Source organism: Anabrus simplex, chromosome 9 (genome assembly GCF_040414725.1).
Source record: "Anabrus simplex isolate iqAnaSimp1 chromosome 9, ASM4041472v1, whole genome shotgun sequence".
Classification (NCBI taxonomy): domain Eukaryota; kingdom Metazoa; phylum Arthropoda; class Insecta; order Orthoptera; family Tettigoniidae; genus Anabrus; species Anabrus simplex.
In genome coordinates this window covers 84,831,246-84,848,703 of record NC_090273.1, presented here as the reverse complement: position 1 = coordinate 84,848,703, position 17,458 = coordinate 84,831,246, and the positions used below count along the sequence as shown (strand labels likewise).

General features: G+C 39.1%; 1 protein-coding gene across 1 annotated transcript in view; it reads left to right on the top strand.

Annotated features, from left to right (window-relative positions):
- Tps1 (Trehalose-6-phosphate synthase 1) overlaps nt 1-17,458 on the top strand; it is a 223,393-nt gene that overhangs the window by 11,584 nt on the left and 194,351 nt on the right. The window contains exon 6 of the mRNA XM_067153704.2: nt 13,892-14,009. Within this exon, the coding sequence (XP_067009805.1) occupies nt 13,892-14,009 (118 nt within the window). The remainder of the gene's footprint in view (nt 1-13,891; nt 14,010-17,458) is intronic.

Here is a 17,458-nt window from a genome sequence, read left to right as displayed (position 1 = left end):
TACGGTTATCAAGGTGGGCCGAGTTTAAAGTTAGTAGCGGAACAATATTGTGAACACTTCAATAAGCCAGCACCTAGCAACACAGTTATGCTATCTATTGTTAAAAAATTTCATCATACGGGTAGTGTATTGTGAATAGACAGTGACTTGCCACACTGCCCGACAGACTATGGCTATGCTGCAAGAAACCTCTCCAGGACGAGTAATTTCCCGCGGAGCTGAGTTTCCCTACCCATCACATTCTCCCGATCTCACACCACCTGATGCTTACGTGTGGGGAATGTTAAAGGAGCAAATTTTCAATTGTCCAGATCCACCCAAAACTGTGCCTGCATTACGTCAGAAAATCGTCTCGTTCTTCGGGATTCTGCAGCAACCTATGTTCCAGAATATGTTGGAAAATCTGCGTGATCGTTATGAACACTGCCTACAGCGCAATGGAGCATATTTTGAACATTTACACTATTATTTCGATAAGTAAGGTAATGACAATAAAATTAACATAATTTCCAGTACTGTATATTTTGGCGCATACTGTATATATATTATGCATTTGTTTCATTGAAAAAGACTATTAGAGATGAAGTTTCTAGAAGTACAAAACGTTAAAGTAGGAACAAGAGAATTTGTAATTTACATGGAAATATGTACTCAAAGATTTTTCAGTTATAATTTGGCAGTATTGTGTCGAGTTCACAGGGTGAAAAAAAATAACAAAAATGACGTGAAACAATACCTGAGTAGGGTAGAGGAGAGATCCTTCCTTTATGCTTACCAGGGACCTTCCAACTTGCCCCTAGCAGAATTCTTACTTATATAGAAGAATTAAAACTGAGGCACTATAAATTTCAGATTAGTGAACATTTTATTGGTTGCTATTTGCTGGCTTTGGTCAGCCGAGTCAGCAGTCATGAAGACAATTTTCTGTTGCCTGCAATAGATCCTGCATTATGTGTGCCCACAAGGCTGCCACCCTAGTTGAAAACTAGAAAACCGCGTAACTGCGCCCATACCCTTACTTTTTGTCACAATTTAGCCAGACTCTAGGGGATGCTAGAGGCTTGTTTGTCGCTTTGCAACCCTAACCTGGGAGCTTACATCCCCCCAGATTCTTTGCTTGCCTCCAGCACAATGGATACTAACCGGACCTCACCAATACAGACAAACAGTCTTTTCACTGGCCTGGTTTTGTAAAGATAGTCTTGGCAGCATTGTAAAACACGCTGCGACATCCTCCGAGCTGTGCCATGTTGTATGTCTAGCCTCTGTGACATCATCCGAGCTGCGTCACGTTTGGATCTGCAGCTTATGTTTCGCGAAGGCTTAGTGGAAGCGCAGTAGAGTTCACTAGAGCTTACACATAGCGCTGGTGAAAGTTATTCACGGTTAAAAAAAAAAAAAAATGCATTTCAGTTGTAAATCTCTATTTTCACAGGAAATGAATCACAGTTCAAAATACAGAGTTTTAATTTTCATCCACTCTGTAACAAGAGACCACCGGCGTTCTAACTTCTCGTTCAGTAATTAAATTATTGTTTACATTTTAGCAATATAAATTTAAAGATCATGACTAATACATCATTGCAAGAAAACAACTTGTATTGAATAGGTTGAACCACGTTATTTGTTATTTCAATTTAACTTGCCACAATACATAAATTAATAGGCCTATAAATGTTACAGTGAAATGCGATCGTAGTTCTCAATCACAAAAATGTTAAAGTGAACAAACGAACTTACCTCCTTGCAGCAAGCTTGGCCGAAGACTACCCTTCCATCCATACTGAAAATAGGATCCCCTGTAATCCACGGCTTCAGCCAGTAGGACTTTGATGATTTTTCTTTGGGCAATGCTGCGGACACACCTTCTTCTCCTTCATGATGAAATCACAACACATTCTTAAGAAAGTGTAGGTGTACAACAGTTCGCATTGAGAGGGGATTATAGGGGATGTGGGTTGTGCAACATAGTTCGAAGTTGATTGGTTCTCGCATAGATTTTGGAGGGTTTGAGGGCTTCGAGGTCAAATTGTTCCTTGTTTCTCCTGATGAAAATTTCCCAAGAACTATTTCTGGTGATTTCCAAGAATTCCCAATTTTTTGTTCGTGATGAAAACAATATTGAGAAATGAGAGATAATTCTGTCCAGCACACTAGCTAAAATATAATGCTCTAGAAGAAAATCGGCTTCTTTAAAATTCAGTGAAAAGGCATCAAATAGGCAATTGTACTCCAAATAGGCACAAACCCCTTAAGTAGGCATTTATTGGCACAATAAAATCAACAAAATCTGGCTAGAAAGAACTTAAAATGGATTTAAATCTTGAAAGCCTACGTTTCTGAACACAGGAATAAAATAGGCAAATAGGCAAATTCCCATTTCTACTTGTCACATTTATGATAGTCTGTTATGTCAGTAGGCCTACATTAAAACTGAACATCTCCAAAGTCTACGAGTCTATTTAAAATTGACTTGGAAGTGAAAGTACGAATTCCAGAATCACTGAACACTGCAGGGGTTGAGAGCATAGTTCAGTGCTACCTTCAGAGAAATACAATTTGCACCTTAGTTAGCTGCACTTTTGGAAGTGCTGTCTGTTGATGTAGACGTTGCAACCAACCAGGAATGAGTTAGCTGGAAAATTTATAATGTCCAATAACGGACCATTTATCGAGTGCTGTCTGTTCCTCCCATTCCATAATCTGCTTTACATCGCACAGACACAGATAAGTCTTACGGCGATGACGGAATTGGGAAGGAAGCGACCATGGCCTTAATTAAGGTACATTTGCCTGCTGTGAAAATGAGAAACTACAGAAAACCATCTTCAGGTCTCCCAACAGTGGGGTTCGAACCCACTATCTCCCGAGTACAATTTCACAGCTGCACGCTCCTAACTGCACAGCAAGTGCTATCTGTGTGAAAAGTAAATGAATGCTAGTGTTTTCATACAAAACCAAAGTACACCCAGATTTTATTTTAAAAACAAGTGTCCGTTAAGACAAGTTTAATTGAAATATTTAGTGGCTGTTGCGTATTTGTGTCCACATTAGTGTGTTCTAGTACTAGACAGTATTACATTTCATCATGGATGTAGAAATTTGTTCGTGAAGGAGGTATATCTGCTGTTTAGGTGTGTCCACTCAGAGCAGTTTCACTGTGTGTGAAAGCAATTTTTAGAATTTTTTCTTGATTTCAGAATTTTGTAGTTGGCCTAAGAGGCATTAGATACAAAAATATTATAGCTGAGTTGAAGTATTTTGTCTACAGAAGTACAATATGTACAGAAAAAAATAATAGACGTTTCGATAAATTATATTTCCTGTCAGCACCCAAATATGGATTGAAATATTAAAATAAAGATAAATGCATGTCTCTTTAATCATTGATGATTGTTCAGGTATGTTGCAATAGTCTACAGAATGACAAGAGCAATGATGATGATGATGAAATTTGTTGTAGAGGGTTAAACTTTACTAACAGGGTGCAAAAGAGAGGTTAGGAATCTTAACATGGACCAGCTGACAGGATGTTACTAGTGAAAAGACCGTTAGCCTGGGTTGGTTAGATGATTGGCTAGTTACAATACTGTTGGTGTGGATTGGTCGACAAGCAAATGGGATTAGTACCGCAAAGCGGCTCGCAGGCCTCTAGTATCCCTTGAACAGCAGCACATTAGATGACTTTGACTGCAGAGAGATCGTGGCATTCTATGTTTGACAGTGAAAAAGAAACTTGAATTAATCACCATTGACTTGCCTTCACTTTGGTGTCACTTTACAAAAGAAATATTTATAAAATCCTCCTATCAATTGTATTGATGATTTGATGATTGTATTGATAGGAGGATTTTATGAATATTTCTTTTGTAAAGTGATAACCGTCAATACGGAATGAGATTCATAACTTGCAATTCACTTTGGTGTGACGTTCTAAAAATGGGAGAATTTCATTCCTTCCGTAATTAATATATTTACGTCGTGGGTTCAGCACTCACATCAATCACATGCCATGACATTTTCAAACTTCGCAGGTTCATTATCTTCACCAAATATGCCAACCTTGTGGACAGGCATGATGAAAGCTCTATCAAAGTTTATAGCAAACTGCTCTTCATTACATGCCGGCCAATACAGCCAACAGGAACACAGAAGATGGTTGCATTTCACTGATTTACATCGTCTCGTTTTTAACTTTTGTATAAAAGTAACAATGCTTGTATGGGGAGGTTAGTGGGTGCCTGGCAAGCATATAGGAAGCATCTCTCCTCTTTGTTACTTCAGGTATCATTTCACATTATTTTTACATCAGTTTCTTATTACTAAACATGCACTCCTGTTAGTAAAGTGCTACCTTAGTAGAGACCTTAGGCTTATAAATCTTTGGTAAAACTTTACTAATGGGGGTGCGAAAGAGATGTTAGGAATTGAACATGGCGTGACTCACACGATGGAATAATATCCCATGCAATGCTGCCAACTTACGTATGCCTAGTGACAAGACCTTTGGTCCGTATTGGTTAGACCATTGGTCTGGGGGCAAGCAAAGAGCGTCTGGGAAGGTAAGCTCCCAGGTTAGAGACGCAAAGCAGCCCACAGTCTTATAGTATCCACTATGATAGTACTGGCTAGTGATAAGACCATTGGCCTGGTGGTTAGAACATTGGGTAGTGACAAGACAAAAAAAAAAAAAGTTAATTTCACTCTTTCTGCATTTATTATATTCATGTCAAGGATACATCAGGTGCGCTACATGACGCTTTGAAACTCTGTGGTTTCATTATATTCTCAGAATGTGGCAGCCTTGTGGCCACACATGGTGCGAGTTGATTGTCAAAATAATTATAATCATCATCATCCATTCCCTTTTCCAGATTCTCTGTGGGTAGTGTAGTGTTCAAAAGCCCTCCACCTTTTTCAGTATTGCTATCAACTCTTCTAGTTTCAGTTCAGACCATTACAGAACTCCTCCATCTCATTCTAGGCCTCTTTGTAGTCACTGTGTTGGCATTCTCACTGGCGTAGCCGGGGGGGGGCCAAAAAAAAATTTCCTGAAGCTAGAGCGATGATCAGCCGTTGTTTTACGTACGGTACGAACAACTTAAAAACTTACGTCGAAATGTTAAATTAACTTAGCGACAAAGAATCTACTAGCAAGGCTCAATAGGTCTAATCATAATTCTCCATATTTGTACTGCCTGAATGAAAGGAGAAAGGGTTGTGATGCACAGGAATATTTCCCTATAGAGGCCTCAGTATTGGGAATGTAACCGTGTGTTGACAAATGTCAAGACATGGGGAAAAAATGAAATGAAATGGCGTATGACTTTGTGCCGGAGAGTCCGAGGGCAAGGTCGGCTCGCCAGATGCAGGTCTTATGATTTGACACCCGTAGGCAACCTGCGCTTCGTAATGAGGATGAAATTATGGTGAAGACGACACATACATCCAGCCCCCGTGCTAGCGAAATTAACCAATTAAGTTTAAAATTCCCGACCCTGCCGGGAATCGAATCCGGGACCCCTGTGGCCAAAGGCCAGCACACTAACCATTTAGCCATGGAGCCGGAGAGGAAAAGGGCAATTACCAAGGGATTACTCATTTGGGGGCCGGAACGTGACCGAGATTACTGGGGCCACGGCCAGAAACAGCTGCAAGCTTACAACATAGTGTCAGATTTTGCACATTGGTTCTAGGAAACAATGTCCTAGGAATCCTCGGGTTGTACCGTGGTTGAGAGATGTGCTGTGTTTAAGTTGCAGCATTGGGAAGACTGTGAGAGGATTTTGAGCTGTATGTCGGTTCCCCATTTTGTGCCATATAAGTAAATTTTTTTGAAGAGGGCCATTTTGTCACTGAGAAGCCAAAACTATGTACATCCTCAGTAAGTTATGAACAAGTTTAAAAAAAATTCTGACAGTAGCAAGACAATCGCAGATGCGTGCCTAAGTTCGATATGTAGGCCTATATATTTTGTCAAATGACCAGCGACTGATTGGAACCTCAAATTGCACCATCAAAAGTGCTGGTAAATATTTTGTAATTGGCGGGCGTGATAACTCAGTTTCAATGGTTCTATCTTCTCATCAGGACGGCCCAGGCTTGAATTGCAGTCGATGCATGAAACATTTTTAAAATTGGAAGTCACGTTGTATTGAGATGGATTCTACTTAAAACACTAGATCCCGTCCCTTACCTTTCTTTATACCTTCCATTCTTCGGGCTTACATTGTACCTTAAATGGTGAGTGGATGCAGTGGCGCCCACACAAAGTAATTTCAGTGGAAGGGGTAAGTCGAGGCCAGTAGCGTGGATACAAATTTTCTTTGGAAGGGGTTGTGAAAAGATTTTTTATTTCGAATTTGCTTTACGTCACACCGTAGGTCTTATGGCGACGATGGGAAAGGAAAGGGCTAAGAGTGGGAAGAAAGAGGCCGTGGCCTTAATTAAGGTACAGCCCCAGTATTTGCCTGGTGTGAAAATGGGAAACCACGGAAAACCATCTTTAGGGCTGCCGACAGTGGGATTTGAACCCACTATCTCCCGGATGCAAGCACACAGCTGTGCGCCTCTAACAGCACGGCCAACTCGCCCGGTGGATATGGAAAAAGCCGACCCTACCGAGTGTGGTGACGGATCTTCAGTAGATATTGATGGTTTTGATTGTTACCATGTACAATCATAGCTTCTGTACTGTTAACATAAACCGGCTACATTATTGAAACTGTTCATAAAATTGATATCGTTCTTCGTTTGTGAGGAAGTAGAATTTTCATTTAATTTGTCTTATAAAAAAGGAACCACTTTGGTACTACACGCCATGAAGATGACTACCTTGCAGGTCGTAGATATTTAGATTACGGGAGACTCAAGGCCAACTCTACTGCACCCACAAACAAGGTTGTGTCTTCCCCATTCCATGTCTTTCTTAACTCTGTCAGTGCCGGGAATCGAATGCAGGATGCCTTAAGTCAAATTCTAAAATAAGGAGACCTAAAAGTAACCAGCCGGTCCCGCGGTGTAGGGGTAGCGTGCCTGCCTCTTACCGGAGGCCCCGGGTTCGATTCCCGGGCAGGCCAGGGATTTTTACTTCGATCTGAGGGCTGGTTCGAGGTACACAGCCCACGTGTTTATAATTGAGGAGCTATCTGACGGTGAGATGACGGCCCCGGTCTAGAAAGCCAAGAATAATGGAGGAGAGGATTCATCATGCTGACCACACAACAACTCGTAATCTGCAGACCTCCAGGCAGAACAGCGGTCGCTTGGTAGGCGATGGCCGTACGGGTCTGTTACGCCATGGAGTTTGGTTTGGAAAAGTGAACAGAGAAGGAAGAGACACCCCTGCAAGGCTCTTTAGCTTCCAGCTATTTCTTCTGTCCGGCCTCGTGCATTTAGGACAGTTGGAAAACGTACGCCGTAATAAATGCTCATCATAAAACCTTTGTAAAAATACTAACGGCATCTATTTATAACAATAATCACAAACGCCACAAAGAATGAGTTAGCTGGAAAATTTATAATGTCCAATAACGGACCATTATATTGGTATTATAAATTTACTCATTCGGGACAAATATTTTAGGTTCCCTATGGGAACCAACATCTACATCATTTGATGGCCAGGCAGGCATCTATTTTTTGGAAATGAGACATAGCTCTCATAGTGCATTGGCACTGCTGGTGGCTTCAAATAGCCTATGCAGTGGCCTCCACGGTATGCACTAGCCTTGCGTCTTGGGTGGTGTGCTAAGTCCCAACTGACGAGCCTAACTTAGCACACGAGGGCGAAACGCAGGCAACCAAGAATGAGTTAGCTGGAAAATTTATAATGTCCAATAACGGACCATTATATTGGTATTATATCTCAGTTGGTTGAGTCGCTGTCCTGAGTCAGAGTTCGCAGGTTCAAATCCCGGCTTGGGTCGGTGGCCCTTAAAACGGTGTTGAAATGGCAACAGCTCCGTGTCGGTTTTTAGGCACGTTAATAAAAATCATACATACGAATATTAGCGTCGCAAAACTGTAACTGTATACTACTATATTCTGTATCCCAGGTTTGCGAGGAAAACTGATTAACAATTTGCTTTACGTCGCACCGACGCATATAGGTCTTACGGCGACGGTGGGATAGGAAAGGCCTAGGAGTGGGAAGGAAGCGGCTGTAGCCTTAATGAAGGCACAGCCCCAGCATTTGCTTGGTGTGAAAATGGGAAACCACTGGGAGCCATGTTCAGGGCTGCCAACAGTGGGGTTCGAATCCACTATCTCCCGTATGCAAGCTCACATCTGCGCGGCCCTATCCGCGAGGGAAACTAATAGGACAAGGTAAACTCTACCTAGCATATCGTCCCTACTCTGGTAAACTAACGAATCTGCAAATTGTCAAAAGGTTAGGAGAGCTGAAAGAAGTTGTGATTGCTCATGTCAGATCAATGTTTATATTTAATGATTGGTTTTGTGTGTTAGGCATACAGAGCGAACTGCAGATGTGGGATTTTGACAGAGGGTAGACCATATATAAATAATAAAATATAGACCAAAACATGAGAACTACAGATTCCCTAGTTTGTCACTTTCGCTAGTTTGCCAGAGTGGGGACGATATGTTGTGACGTGAAATTTTTCTTTACCAACTAACAAAATATATATACCCATACACTTTACATTCTATATTTATTTATTTATTTATTTATTTATTTATTTATTTATTTATTTATTTATTTATTTATTTATTAGTGCCTGAACGCTGAAAGGCATAAGTCTATAATGATAATGTATGTATTAGTGCCTTCTGTACAGTGGCGCTCCAGGTTAGCTCCAGGCCCTCTAGTATAATTAACCACATGCTAATCAGAATATTAAATAAAATACTGAGATACTTAAAATAGTTAAAACTACATAAATTAATAGAATTGAAAATAAGTAGAATTGAAAATAAATTTAAATATATTACTAACTAAATTAATATTAGAACTAATTAATATGAAAAACTCGTAAAAATGGCTAATCCTCAGGCACACACACATTCATATTCAACCATTAAGTCAGCTGTCCTCAGCAGGTAGTCTCGGCAGGTGACCTTAAATCGTGATTTTAAAAAAGCTAGTTTCTCTGACCTGAGCTGGCAGGGAATTCCATAATCTGGCGACAGCCGCCACAAATGATCTATTAACTTTATTTGTGGGGTGCAGTGGAATAGAAAGAATGAATCAAGAACGTGTATTTAAGTTGTGAAATGATGATAAAAAGATGAATTTGGAAGAAATATACAGTGGCTGACTTTCAGTTACCATTTGAAGTGTGTAGCTGCCGATGTTTATCAGACATCAGCCATGAGCCAGCCTGAAAGTACGGGGTGATATGAACATCGTACGCCACATTGTAAATAAATCGCAGGCAGGAATTCAATGCTCGTTGAAGTTTAAGTGTTTCTTCTCTCGTCATGTCAACAAAAACAACGCCACAAAAATCAAGAATATGGAGAATGAGTGCCTGTATGAGTTTGGCCTGTAGCTCAAATGGAAATACATCCCTCTGCTGTTTAAGAGGGTGAAGCACTCCAAAAATCTTTTTTACGTATTTCTTTCGTGTAATCAGACCAATCAACTGTTTCGTTCATAATTACGCCAAGATTTTTAACTGTTTTACTGTAGGGAATAATTTTACCATTCAGTAGGATAGGGGGATTACAACATTGTTTGAACAGCTCAGTAATTTTCGTGATCCAATAATGTTTGCCTGAGATTTTGTGCAGTTTAGTATAAGAGTGTTTCGTTGTGCATATATATTGAGTCGTCGGAGGTCATTGTTAATATCTTGTCTTGCAATGTTGATATATTTGAAGATCGTCAGCATAGAGGTGGTGTGTGTTATTTCTTGTAACAGAAGGTATGTCATTGATATAAATACAGAAAATTAGAGGTCTGGAATACTGCCCTGTGGGGCAACACTATGTTTCATTTTCAATTTAGAGGCCTTGTCGTTTACTGTTGCACGCTGTTGACGGTTACTCAAGAAAGAACTAAAACCTTAAGCGCAGCCAGGTCGAAATTTAGCAGTTTCATTTTCTTTATCATAGTTGGAATTACTATAGTGTCAAAGGCGCTACTGGAGTCAAGAATGATAAGTATAGGGAGCAGTCGTTTGTCCGTAGCGTTTCTAATGTCCTCAGTAACCTTCAAAAGTACTGTCGCGGTACTGTGACCCTTAAATCCAGATTGCAAAGGGTGCAAAAGAGCTTTTTTCGTTTTAGGTATTCCAGAACTTGCTCTTATACTAAACGTTCAAAGGCTTTAGAAAGCGCAGGAAGTATAGACGTAGGACGATAGTCAGAGAGTGGGTTTAAACTCTTAGGTACCGGTATAATATTGGCTGTTTTGCAGACAGTAGGGAAATTTCCGTTTAGTAAACGGTAATTTAGTATGTGCGTCAGTAGTATAGGCAGGACAGCACCCATAATGTTATGTATAAAAGTAATAGGAATATCATCTACACCTGTAGCCTTTGATTTAATGGAATGCAAAGCCTTTTCAACCTGATTTTCTGTGACTCTGTGAAATGTGAATGGTGAATTGGCTGGAGGGGAGGGCGGTGAGTCGGTGCAGTTAATTGGAGTAGGTTGAATATTTATTATACTAAGGTAATCGTTCAGTTCGTCAAGTGGGATGTCAGAAGTCGTCTGTCTCTGTTGATGTTTTCCTATTCCCAGAGCTCTAAGTTGGTCCCGTGCGCGATTACAATTTAAGTTGTTAGCTAAATTCCGGAAATATGTACATTTCTTATTTCTGATTAACTGCTTTGTGCGATGTTTTAAGATGCGGTAAGATTCAAAGTCTTTGTCATCTAGGGTTTGTTTATAATGTCGAAATAACGAGTCACGGTGGGCCATCATTCTCTTGGCTTCATCATCTAGCCATGGACAAGAAGGGCAAGAAACCTGTATTCGACGTGTGTGTGTATTTCTTTGCCGCATTATTTGTATAAAATGTCACTTCTTTATTGCTTATCACATGACCATTATTTTAATAACATTACCGTATTTATTCTAAACCAGAATATTGCACCTTTACTCACACTGTTTATTTTTGCATTCATTTCGCTTGTACTCTGAATATAAATGCTGCATTTATGTTGGGATGGGAGTAACAGAGGTAGTGGGGGGGGGTTGTTGTCCAAGGAGTCCGGACACCCCAGGAGTTTTAACGAATCTACTTTTATTAAGCATTTTATATATAACGTATATTAATATTAGCTTCCGAAATCCGACTCATTGGCCGCGTCGGGGATCTTAATCGCGCCTGATTAATTCTTCTGGCTCGGAGACTAGGCGTTTGTTCCAACACTTTCCTCTTCATATTCAGACAACATACTACAGTACCAACTACCAAAGAAACACACGACAGTGATTACATCCCTCCATATAGGGTTGACGTCGGGAAGGACATTTGGCCGTAAAACAGGGCCAAATCCACATGTGCGGCACAGTTCGCACCCGCTACCTCACAGATGTGGGAAAAGCAGGGCGGGGTGGAAGAAGAAGAAGATTACTATTAGCTTCCGGAATCTGCACGAATCGACCACTTTTACTTGGATCCAAGGACACTAATTTCCTTTTTATGTATTCTACACCACCTAAACTCTGGAAGTTGTGTACCTATCAAAATAAAATTCTGGATGAATGGGCCCCGCCCAAACTGAAATCCTGGCTACGCTACTGGGCATTCTCATCATGTGTCCAAACCATTTCTGCTTTGCTATGTTAATATCTTATTGAAGTTGACTTACTCCCACTCTTCTCCTGATTTCCCCATTTCATATTCCATCTCTTCTTTTTTTCCCCTCTGAGCTCTAATGGAGACAATAGCACACTGCTCTGGCCATTAGGAACACAGAAAATAGTCTCATTTTCCAGATTGACATAGTCTCCTTTTTATTTTTCTATATAAGTACTTCTAGGGTTAGGTTGACCAGGCGAGTTGGCCGTGCGGTTAGGGGCGCGCAGCTGTGAAATTGCATCCGGGAGATAGTGGGTTCGAACCCCACTCTTGGCAGCCCCGAAGATGGTTTTCCGTGGTTTCCCATTTTCACACCAAGGGAGTGCTGTGGATGTACCTTAAGGCCACGGCTGCTTCCTTCCCGCTCCTAGGCCTTTCCTATCCCATCGTCGCCATAAGACCTATCTGTGTCGGTGTGACATAAAGGAAATTCTAAGGGGGAGGGGGGAGGTTGGTGGGGGTCTGGCAAGTTTGAAGGGAAAAAATCTCATTTCTTCTACTTGAGATATTATTATTATTATTATTATTATTATTATTATTATTATTATTATTATTTATTGGTGACAAAAGGTCCCATGGAGCCTTTGGCTCGTGATAAGGACAATACAGTACATACTTTTCTTAAGGCGACACAATAATTATATTTCATATACAACAGCTTTTTCTGTAAAGTGACAAGTACTTTTTTTATAACCAAGACTTTTTAAAAAAATTTTTACATGTTAGGTTCATAGTTTTGCAGACGTATATTCAGATATTGCATGGCTGTAATATATTAAATATGGACAATATATATATTATTGTATTAAAGCAAGTTATATAGAGATTATATTAAGATATCTGTAAAAGAGTAATATTCTTTCAGTTTTTTCTTAAAACATGTAACCGATTTAGAGTTCTTTATAACAGGACGCAACACATTATGTTCCCTAAACATTGATGATTCTATGCCTTTCACTCCATACTTGACTGAATTAGAGTGAGAGGGATATATCCTTAATGATCCTCTAGTTTCATATCCATGAATTTCACTAAAATGGGAGAAGTTGACAGTAGAATGGGTTAATTTCCTGTCTAGCTTATACATAAAGACTGATGATGAAAATGCAATTTGTTTATGGAATGGCAGAATATTTGACTCTGAAAAAACTTCATGTGACGGTTTGAGGAAGGCAAATCCATACATGATTTTAATGGCTCTTTTTTGTAGGATTTCCAAATTACTAATGTAATCTTTCCTACATCTTCCCCAAATAAAGCTTGTGTATGTTAGATGTGGGTGGATCATTGCATAATATATACACTTCAATTGTTGATGAGAAAAATTACTGTATCTTAATCTGTGCATTATTCCTATCAAAGGGGTAAATTTGCTGATTACATAATCAATATGGCTTTTCCAGGAAAGTGTTGAGTCTAATATTATACCAAGATAATTAGCTGAGTTGACTCGCTCTATTACTTGGTCCTTTAGGGTAACAGTGTTAGCTGCTGTGATCTTATGGGCTGTTTTATGAAAGATTAAGTATTTTGTTTTAGTCACATTTATGATCTTTTTTTTAGATAAAGCCCAGTCCGATAACTTGTTCAAGTCACTATTTATATTTTCCATAATTTGCGTTTCACATAGTCCTTTGTAAGTTATTAAGATATCATCGACAAATACTTTACATTTTCCCTTTAGTGTTAAAGATTGTATGTCATTAATATAAATCAAAAATAGAATATGACCTAGTACTGAGCCCTGCGGTACTCCTGTTTTTGTTTGCTGCTTAATTTTTGCATGATTTTCTCCCTTCTAAACATGCATCCCTGCTAGTAAAGTGTAATCAAATAGCTGAAGTTAGATATTTCATATATCTAAGTGCATATCATCATTACATTATTAGCTCACATGTGAAAAAAAAATGTTCATCTTATAACTTCTTTTGGTACTCACCTCATCTGCTTCAATTAGGTAGTGTTAATACAATCATTTTCATGTTTATTAAATGGAAACCGAATCTCTGTGTATTACCTATGTTATTGTACATAGCATAACTGGAAGGTTTTTGGTGTATTTTTATGTTGTAGATATAGGAATAATTTGATCACTGTGGATAATATTTTGCTTAGGCTGCAGAAGAAAAAGATATGCGGTGTAAGATGGGATTCTTTCTGCATATTCCATTTCCACCGTGGGATATATTTCGTTTATTCCCGTGGGCTGATGAAATACTGCAGGGAATGCTAGGTAAGTTCTGTAGAAAAGTAATATGTAATGATCTTAAAAAGTTCTTTGTCAGTTTGTAGTTCTGCCTGTATTGTAATATTGAATTACTGTACTGTATATTGTTATTTTATTGACTTAATGTAGGTCAGTGGTTGTCTGGCTCCTTGGCTGAATGATGGGCTTGGGTTTGATTCCCGAGTGGGTTGAGGAATTTTACTGCGCATGGTCATTTCTTCTGACTTGGGGATCGGGCATTTTTATTTGTCTTAAAACACTTCTCTTCATCTAAACACAACACATCACAGTACAAACCGCTACACACACAGAGAGTAGGAAATTCATTCGTCCCTCCACATAGGGTTGGTGTTAGGAAGGGCATGTGGCTGTAAAACTTGACCAATTCCATATCAAGTCCTAACCCTTATACATTGGGAAAAAGACCGGGTAGAAGAGAAAGAGGAAAAGATGTAGGTTACTGGTTCTCAAACTGTGGTAGAATATGCGAGCAGCTTTAAAGGAAAAATTTAGAAAGAAAAATTGGAAAGAAATACTGGAGAGTCTTGGTAATCCGACTTTCCACATTATCCGTCCGTGTAGTGTGAGGCAATTTTTTACTTTCGAGAGGGCTTGAAAGCTTTGTAAAACCCTGTACTGTATGTAATGATACACTAAAGAAATCAATGCAGTTCATATTAATGCTGTTGATTGTATACAACAATGAATTGAACATTGTTTCTACATTCAAATTAAACATATTTTATTATCATTTTAATTGTACTAACATTTTATTCTTTTCTTTATTTTCTATTATCCAGTCTTTTCTGTTGTCTGACCTCATCAGGTCGTGTTAATGTTGGTTAATAGACTCTACTGTACAAAGAAAGGAAAAATATTTACTTAATTCCCCCTCCCCCACCTATCCTGGCTTTGAACTCTTTGTCATGCTGTTGGCGAAGTTTTAGTTTCACCGTTCTTGATTTGGTAACAACCTACAAGATTCCTTCACTTAGCGTGAATATTCGGCAACTTTTAGTGATGGAGCAAGTGTTTTGACTGTGACATTATGAAGTTGGAAGACTTGTCTATATATTGTCTAGCTTGTAAGCGAATACAATACAGTATTTTAATTGCAATTGTTGGTATGATAAAGAAATATTAAAGTATTTAATTATTTTAGTATGACATACTAATGTTATAAATTAACTAATTAATTGTTTTAAAACACTTCAACACTTGTTGATGAGTGTGATTTCTAAAATAAAGAGCTTTTAAAACTAGAAAATGTCTTTGTCAGCAGTTTGTTTTCACTTTCACAGAAATAGAGACACAGGTTTGTATTTTTATTTTTTGCAGTTTTTTACAGAGTTAGAGCTTCAACTATTTTTACAACCCCTACTCATATTAAGAAGAATGAGAAGTTGGTACTCATAATGTCTGGCCAGGTTCACTCTGCTCTAGAGTGGAGTAGACCGTTCAGGCAACTACTCAACATAGTGTGTTGACTACCTACGAAGGATAATGGCTTAGGGTGGATGAGCATTTGTAGAACGGCAAGGTGCCTTCAGTAGAGTAAATGCTGTTGAAACCCCTTTTCCTGGTAGCTTCTGTTTCTCCAGTGGAGTGGCCACAATTATTTATTTATTATTATTATTATTATTATTATTAACAAATACATCGCAATTGGGAAATATCCCGGTGGCAATGATCACTTACAGTAGTGTGATAATAAAGTTAAAACATAATTGCACAACTACTACTACTTCTACAAAAAGAGTACAATAAGCAATTCCATGGAAAGAAAATACTACAAGAAATACTACTAGTTTAACATTCTAAATCCAGCATCATCATATACAAATTCACACACAACTTAAGTACTGGTATTTCCAGTGCTTAACACAATCGCTTACCATTACAACACCGTCATATAAAAGTTTACACGTACTTTAAGCATTTCAAAATTTTACACTGTAGGCATCTGTTTCTCTATGTTAGGAGCAGCCTAACTTTTCTGCTCGTATAGCTTTAAAATGCTTTAGCATCAGACCCAGCAATTAGTCAAGATCTTCATGCTGCATTATGTATTGAGCACAAGACAGGAACCGGTTTCCAGCTAGGGCATCCCCCAGAAGTGACTTGCTCTAACCCTGCCTGATTATGGCGAGAAGTGAGCAAAGGCTACCTGTCAGGCTGAGGCAGGCTGAAGAAGCAAGGCCATGTTGCCCAGTTTAAGACATTCAAGCCGTCTGTGTTTGCCGTACTGGTGCTGCAGTTCGGACAAAGTGGAGAGAAAAGTTCAGAATTGTGGCCCTCACATGTTGATGAGAAGAAATGGTTAATCAGTATAAGTGAACCTGTTAAAAGGCCGAGACTGGAATTGGAAAGCAGGTTATCTTTCGTGAATATGATGACTGTAATAAAGTTAATAACTTGTCAAGTACTCATAGTTTTTAAAGTACAGTATGTCATTTAGGGTATTTTATCGTGGGGGATACGTTAAACTTCTAGTCATCATTGAGGTGTACAATTGTTAAATTTTGGGATGAAGGTAGGGATGAGTATATCATGTTATATTTTGTAGACTGTTGCTTATATGCTTTTTCTCTTTATTCTCTGCCATTTGTGTTATGAATGTCTGTAAGGCAGGATAGAGAACACTTCTTTGTTCTGAAATGTGTGTGCATGTTACCATATGTTGCTTAATTAGCAGCAGCAGAACAACCTTGCTGCAGACAAGGACAAAATGGCAAGGACACTGCCTTCTTCAAATAGATGGATTCTCTCCACGTCAGTTCCATTCTACTACATCCATTTCTTCCCAGCTCCCAATGAGCTGCTTTCTGCTTCCCAGCTTCATCATTTATTTAGGAACACATATTCATTCTTGATGTGAGAAAGCATTGGATAAAGACAAAGCCAGGTAAAAACATGAAAAGTGGAAGAGAGAAAATTAGATAAAAATAAATACAAGTAGTTTAAAAGTCTAGGAACACGGAAAGAGATAAGGATCCCAATGGGTCAATACAGATAATGGAAATGAACAGACATGTCACAAATCAAGTCATATGCTCAGGGTGGCAATATATGGAGATATCCTTGTAATTATGTGTATCCTGTCCTTATCTCCTCTTTCTGTTGCTTCCTCTTCTCACACTGACATCATTGTGTGTTCATATTTCCTATCTTTCTGTTTGTGAAGTGAATTGCCACGTGCTTGTTCTTTTCTATTACCCGTTGCTTTGTCCAGTCCTTGTTCCCTTTTTCTACAGGGTTGGGTATGAAGTGAGATGAATCTTCGTAGCGAGTTTGTACGTCTGCACGTCCTTCCTGACGTCAACCTCATCAGAGGAGCTAATAAGACAAAATGAAGGCTGTGCTATATGGTAGTAGGAAAAGCGAAGGTGCAACCTGGTGCCGGTCGAATAGCACCAAGGGGTCTGCTCATGGATAAAATCCTCAGCTGACCAACA